General features: G+C 46.4%; 1 protein-coding gene across 1 annotated transcript; it reads right to left on the bottom strand.

The window, feature by feature from the left end:
• Positions 1-712: 712 nt before the first annotated feature.
• LOC139531563 (SKI/DACH domain-containing protein 1-like) lies at positions 713-7200 on the bottom strand. Its single transcript, XM_071328124.1, has one exon. The coding sequence runs from the start codon at positions 6533-6535 to the stop codon at positions 3893-3895; it is 2643 nt and encodes an 880-aa protein (XP_071184225.1). The 5' UTR covers positions 6536-7200; the 3' UTR covers positions 713-3892.
• Between the last annotated feature and the right edge of the window lie 341 nt (positions 7201-7541).

Below are 7541 nucleotides of genomic sequence, written 5' to 3'. Positions count from 1 at the left end.
TGGTTCGCAATCCGCACTGGAATTTACCTCTAGAATGCTTTAGCTTTACATGGTCGTCTGTCTCAGTGAGCGGCCTGCTAACCTCCACCCATAGGCTACTGTGGGGCCGGGCCAGGGTTAGACAACAGGACTCCCCCATCAACCTCCGGGTTTACCATACCATAAAATCCCATTACTCAAAACCGGAACAGAGAAACAAACATGGCGGATGATGTCGACTGAAGTGCATGTGAAAGGGTACTAGGCACTATGAGTCGATCATACCGTTTATTCGTGTGGATGTCAATGGTGAAGGGTTTGGTAAGGACTTGATGGCACTCATAGGCCCACATGTGTACTACAGGTTTGTATATAGAACTAGACGTTTGCACTGTCTTGGCCTAAGTTAACATATGTACGTAATTACTCAGAAGTAGGCCTATAGTGTGTATCATGCATGGTAGTGTAATATATCTGTGGGTCATAGTAAGGGTGGGTTACATGCCAATAAAGTTCAGTAACCCAATGCATGGAGAGTAAAACTGTTACCTTGCACCAATAGATCCTACCCCAAAATACATGCTGATTACGCATTTGTCCACAGAACCAATGCGCTGTCAACATGGTATCCTCTTGGTGACGATTCAATTTACATAGGCATACAGTGTATCTAATATCAAGATGAATGAAGTGTGTGTTTCTTCAACTCACAACAAAGAGAATGCGCCGTCACTCACACTCAGACGTATTTAATGAACACTTCATAACTCAGAAGAAAGGGAAAGTGCTTCAGAAATCCACCATTCAAGTTTTTCATTTCGAGTGCATTATCCTACACAACAACGATATACAAAAACCCAGTAATTCACAAAAATAAATATATATTTTTTTTATATAAACAACCAGTGACTTCAAATTTCATGTCAAAATCCTGACCTCAAGCATTGTATCAAAAAGCTAGGGGAATGAGTGAGAAAGCGGGGCAAAGCAGGAGATAGAGCGGGAGAAAGAGGGGTGGGCCCCATGCCTCGAGCTGCAACACCATGCAATTGTTTACATTGATAGCGTCACTGTCAGAGCTCTGATGTGGTAGTTCCCTCCGTAAACGCCTCTACCACCATCTCCTTGCCCGGATGATGCTCTCTGGGATCGGCGTGAGAATTGGTAAGTACCTACAGAGGGGCGTGTGTGTGTGTGTGTGTGTGTGTGTGTGTGTGTGCCCTCGCTGAACGCTGCGCTCTATATCCCTCCTCTGGCCCAGTAAACTTTGACACGGGCATTACAGGGTGAAAGTTTCCCTCCTAGAACATATGAATCCCCCTCCCTCTCCTCCCAGGGAGATCGTCCCCTTCCCCCAACTCCCTCTAGGTTGGAGGGATCACGTCATTTTCAAATGGAGAATAAAATGGCTGTGTTTAGTTTAGAGGCACATTTTTTAAGTTTGCTTCTTTACATACTTACTCTACAGGGGGAGTACGCATGGTTTGGGGTGGTAGAGGTGCATTTTACACAGATCAATCTATACAAAATCTGAGCATTGAGTTAACCCAAGCTTCTTTCTCTCTTAACTACAATCACCAATCGAATGGGCCTTTGTTTCTGTCTTTACTGCTGATGTTGCTGTGAGAATCATGACATCAGGCATGTGGTTTGTTGTTATGTGGTTTGATTATTCTCTTTGTCACAGGGAAAATAATCTCTTTGCTACAACTTCATAAAATCAACATTTTACGTTGGTGGGAAAATATAGATATTTAGATGCAACTTTAGTTACATTTGACAGAATTTTATTTTTTTTGGTATATTCTGTGTTTTTCTATCAACAACATCAGAATATTTAACATAATGAAAAAAGTCTGACACATTCATCACGTGTAAATATTTAAAGGCTATACTTATGGTTACGTGGCAAAATTAGAAAACATTTTTCTGACTTGATACACGAGAGAAGAAAGTCTGCGTATAGCCTAATCTATATCAGTTGGGGATATGGAGAGGGCCATGGCATTTTGTGTAAAACTCGAATCACTGCAGAGTGCAATGCTATCATAATAAGGTACAACCAGCTTTGTGTTTGGGCCTACACATTTTCGACTGACTGCTAATCCCCTGTAGACTATATTTGAGTAATTTTGACCGACTGGAGAATTTCTCAGGTCAATTCAGCACGGTGGGCTTCACCGCAGAATGTAAACAGGTAATTACGCATTTACCCACTGAGCTAATATATAACTATTCTACAGCAACTTCCTGGGCATTTCAGCAAGCTTTCAGATGCAAGGGTACAATAAACAACTATATTACCGTTTTGACCTAAATATGCAAATAGTAAACAGTCCAACTTCATGTGTAGGCTATGGATGGCCACAAATAACCAATTATAAATGGTCAATTTTAAGTGAAATATTTAAGTGGACATAGGCTAATAGCCAACCTTATTTTAAATGTATTTTATTTTAAGCTTCTCTTAAACAATCACCTCTTTCATAATTAGGCCAAGCTAGCCTACACTCCTCAAGCTGAAATGGGGCCCGCGTGTGTCAACGTGCAATGCATGTAGGCCTATCACTTGTGTCTCCACGTGTTGTTTCTAAATTACATTAGGCTCAGTGTGTTGTAAGACACCCTTTTGTTGGGTTTTTGTTTTAGTGTACAACCCCCAAACTGGTAGGACAGGAGGGTTATTTTCACAGTATTCTCATGATTTTTCGTGTAGGCTACATTAGGGCTATGCGTGTTTCAATTCATCAATAAACCTGTAATATATAGGAAAATGTCCCACCAAAATGCAAAAACATGTCAAGGTTGTCAGGACGTGCGATTTTTCACGAAAAGGCGTGATCTGTGCCAGGCCTGGGCATTTCTCTCTGTGTGATTGTCTATATGTAAGGTCTGCACTGTTTTGGGCCTGAATGGGCGCTGGTAGCTGTCTGACTACAGCCAAACATAAGCTTGCAGGAAATACTCTCAGGAATACAAACAAGGCTGTTCACAAACACTCTGAAAAAGGGCAAGCACCAGCCAGATCAGAATAAGAGTCAAGTCACTTACAATTATGTCCTATTCAATATAGCCTGCAATTAACGTTATGATTTTTGACTTGCATGAAGAAATTAATCTACATTTGATATCGAATTCAAAAATAGTTATCTGAAAATAGATACAATTGACCCAAACTCTGGCAAGCATCAAATTAAAACCGAAATGAGGGTTTCTATTAGGTTTTTAAAATCCTATAGGAAAACAACAACTCTAATGAGGCTAAGGTGACAGACAGTAGGCCTAACCATGTTATTTAAGGAAAACCCTGCATCTGTTGATTAAGCCTACCCAGCTGATGATAGAAAAACACAGACCAGCATAGGAGTGCTGTGATTTTTATGAGGGAGCCTTTCCCTCTCGTTCTCTCACCACAAAGGCAGTACAGCACAAATGTTTACTTCACTGAAACCCTGGTAAAATCCAACAGGTCGAGCTGTAACCCTGGTAAAATCCAACAGGTCCAGCGTCAAGGGGAACAGAAACAATAGATCCGATAAAAATGTAAGTAAGCACATTTTGCCAAATCGTGTAGCCTATTGCTTATGGTGGATAGCTTATTTAGAGTTAGTTAGTCACAATAAATCCACGAGGAGAGGTCATCCAGTGGCATAGGAAGAGAGGCTCAAAGACGTTCCGCGCGTTATGGAGAATAGCAGTGTGTATGTATTACTGATCAACAACTCCACAACAACGAGGAATGTTTTAAATCCACAACATCAAATAAAGGAAAATATTTAAATAAAAACAACTGAAGGATGCAATACATTAGTGCCTCCCATTCACTTTAAGACTTATGTTGTAGTCAAGGTACTGTAGGTTTCCATCCAGGTTTTTGTTGTTGTTGCGGTTGTTCTTGTCAAAGAAAAAAGCGTCAACATTTCCTGATTCTCTGAGCGGATGGGGGAGGGACTGTCCGACCGCCAGGCTGCCACCGCCACACCGGGTGAGAGCGGGTGGGAGGTCGGGGTCCCCCCAGAGAGTTCAGAGAGTAAGCTGGGCTTAAATCCCCGTCGCTGCCCACAACCAGGGACGGAGGAGCGGGGAAATTCGCCATGAAGCTGAAAGGCCTCTTCAGAGAGGGTGCTACATTACTGGACGCGCGTTTTCGTTTACTCGCCCCTGTTAAATGCTCAATATTTCCATCACAAATCTCTGCTTTGCCCACGGGACGAGAAGATAAAGTCCTGTCAACTTTGGACACGTTCTGTTTCGCCTGCGCCCTCGACATTCCAGACTCCTTCCCCAGAACCAGAGTCCTGCAGTTTTTCCTGACCCCAACTCCGTTTTTATACTCCCCCTCCTCCGAACAAGGGGTGTCTCGAGTGCTCCTGCATTCCTGCAAGCCGGATGAGGACTTGGGAGCCCCAGCAGAACTTTCAATGGCTTTGGTCTCGTTGTTGAAACAGCCAGCAGCGTGTTTGATGTCGCCGCCGGGGTACTGGCCATTGTTGATATCCGCCTCGTCTCCTTTGCAGTGGAACCCGGAGGCCTTACTGTTGTATTCGAATTCATCATAGCTTTGCTCCACTTTGATTTTCACATTCTGCAGGTTGAAGGGGGGAGTCTTGACCGCCCTGCCACTGTTAGGGAGGGGACCCGCGGCCACTGAGAGCTCTTCCGGCTCGGTCTTAATGGTTTTGAGCGGAGAGGGCAGTTTCAGGCTTGGGCTAATTCTCACCTCTCTCTTTAGATTTGCAGCTAATGAAAGCTGGTTGTTGTCTGTAGGCTTGGAGTGCTTTGTGTCTTTGTCATGGGCGCAGTGTGAGCTCAGGACTGGGGGGCATTTGTTTGCGTGTCCCGGTGTCCTGTGCGGAGGAACCGCTTTGTTCCCGTTGGGGTTAGGTGAGGGGCTCAGTGCGTAAACTGTTCTGGACACCAGCTCGGCTCTCTTTATCTCTCTTTTGGTCTGGACCTGGGACTCGGGAACCTTCCTGTCTCTCCTCTCAGTGAAACAACTCCCCCGGATGACAGGCGAGCTGAACCTGTGTGTGTGTGCGTCCTGCTTGGCCTCCCTTGCTGTAAGCTCATACTTCTGTTGTTTCCTTGGACTGGCATAGTCCACCTGGCTGGTTCCACCCTGGACAACCGATATAGATGGCTGCTGCTTGTGGCTGTAGTGGAAGGTAGGCTGCAGGAGCAAAGGTGCTTTAGTGTGCGAGAGAGTTATACTGTTGGACTGAGTTCTAGTGCCGGAGAGAGTAGTGGAGAGAGTTTTAGCGTTAGGCAGAGTTCTAGTGGTGATATTTTTGGTTGCGTTGACAGAGGAGAACCGGGCCCTCCTGAAGCGGATGGACTGGACAGAGACCTGACTGGACACAGAGCTGCTGTCAGACTGAGAGGAACTCTCCTCGTCAGAACTGACCTCAGAACTCTCCAACGGGCTCTCCTCTTCATCCTCCTCATCTTCCTCCTCATCAGAGGTCCCAGAGTTGCTGCTTGTGGATAAACTGGAGCCGAAGTCTGAGTCGTTGTTGAGCGGCTCTGAGTAGCAGCTGGATTCGGTGTCACTGCTGTAGCTCTCCGGGAAAGCCCCTACATGTTGCTGCGGGTGAGGATGGTGGTGAGCTCCGTGGTCGAGGTAAAACTCGCGTCCAAGATGGAAATGGCCCAGAGTTGTCCCGTTGTGGTTGTGCTGGGTTTTTGGCTTGCTGCAGCACTTGGGCTGCACGAGAAGCACCGGGTGGTGTGCGTGAGGGTGAGTGTGTGAGTGTGTGTGTCTGCTCCTGCTCCACGACTGCCTCGCGCCGCCGCTGTCCCTATCCCTGCCGCCGCCCCCCTCGCGCCTCCTCTTCCTTTTGTGAAGTAGGTCGCCGGCTGCAGAGAGCCTAGACTGAGCAGCAATGGCGGACTTAAACAACACCGGCTGACGGCTCACCACGCTCCGGAAAAACGAATGTCTCTGGCTAAATGCGACGCAATTGCCCGGTATTTGAGCTGTTTCATAGTTTTTAAAAGGTTTACATGCTGACTTGGTGACAACGGAATAATCCTGACCGAGGGATTTATTGTAAATTTGAGGTAGATTGGAGTCGGGGCGCGAGGTTGGTTGCTCTCTCTTGCCGGATTTGTTGAGGGAAAGAGTCTGTGGCACGCTGTGTAAACTTAACCAAACTTTCTCCTTCCATAACCCGGTAGGGTGCGTGTCCGCGTGAAGCTTGCCCTCGCCCACATCCTCGGGTAAACTGGCCTTTGCTTTTCTTTTGTTGGACTTTAACACGCGTTCCGTTTTGCAGGAGAAATAAAGCGCCTCCACATCCTCCCGTGATATCAGAGTACATTTAGCCGCGTGGAAAGCAATAGAATTTATTGCTTTGAGCTTTCTCAGCTCCTCCAAATCACAGTGGTGTTTTTTAACGTTCAGGTGGTCCATGCGTTTGTGCACGGTGGTCCGGGGAATATTTTTCAGTAGGTCAGTGAAGACCTGGGAGAGGGCGAACATTTGTTTTCCTTTTATCAGCAGGTATCCCAGCCTCACTCCCTGCATCTCTTCAAACCCACACTTCAGGTCTCCCATGTTGCTTTTCCCTCTCTATTGTAATAATCCAAGCATTAATCTCGATCAATTGTCCTCGTGCAGCTATGAAAAGAAAAAGGAATAAACTCCTTGTTTTGAGCTCAAGGCATTCTGACGCGCCAGTCGGCCGCTGCTGATGCGTCCTAGTACCTCCACGCTGTCATGGACAGGCAAACTTTGAGATGCAGAGTTAAATGGAGCGGTGTCGGATGGGTTCACAGCATCTGTCCTCAGGCCCTGCCCCGGACCAGGCATGGTGGAGGAATGCGAGAGATTGTACCGTCAGGCCGGCTGCTGACTGTCTGCTAACCCCTACCTGCCTCTCCTCTCCGGCTCACTCCCTCTGACCGGCAGCACGGCAGGAAGGTGTATACCACTGCCACAACGAGAGGATAAAAAAGAGAAGAGAGGGGTAGGGAGAGGGAGCGAGCTACAGAGGGAGGGAGGGAGAGAGAGAGAGGGGGAGGGAGGGAAAGAGAGAGAGCGAATAAGAGCCTAAATGCAGCTGCTATCCTGGCTGCAGGGTTAGCCACAAATAAAATGACAGAGGGGAAGTGCGCGAGCCCGGAGACACCTTCATCAATTAATGCCCTCAGACTCGAATCCTATTGGACGCCACTGACAGGTGATGCAATAAAAATGGGTATTCCACACCCTGAGCCCCCCCCCCCCCCCACCTCCGTTTGTTAAGTACATAATGCCGCTATGACAAGTTCATATTTCAATATTGTTTTTTAAGAGACAAGGTGGAATAGCTGAACCGGGCAAGTCGTCTCCTATACCCTGCTAGTAGTATTTATGGCATTATGCCTATAGCGCTGTCAGGGAAACCAAGTCGCATTATTGAGAGAACAAATAGCCTATCATTACAAATAAATATATAGATGGCATACGCCAATAAAATATAAGTGATTGAATTTAGACGTCTGTTAATTTGTGTAACCCCTTCACTAATTCTATTGTGATGGATTGGTGCATTATAGCTGTCTTTCCAATGGACTCGGAG

The sequence above is a fragment of the Salvelinus alpinus genome, chromosome 10 (genome assembly GCF_045679555.1).
Source record: "Salvelinus alpinus chromosome 10, SLU_Salpinus.1, whole genome shotgun sequence".
Classification (NCBI taxonomy): Eukaryota; Metazoa; Chordata; class Actinopteri; order Salmoniformes; family Salmonidae; genus Salvelinus; species Salvelinus alpinus.
This window is presented reverse-complemented; position numbering and strand designations above follow the sequence as displayed.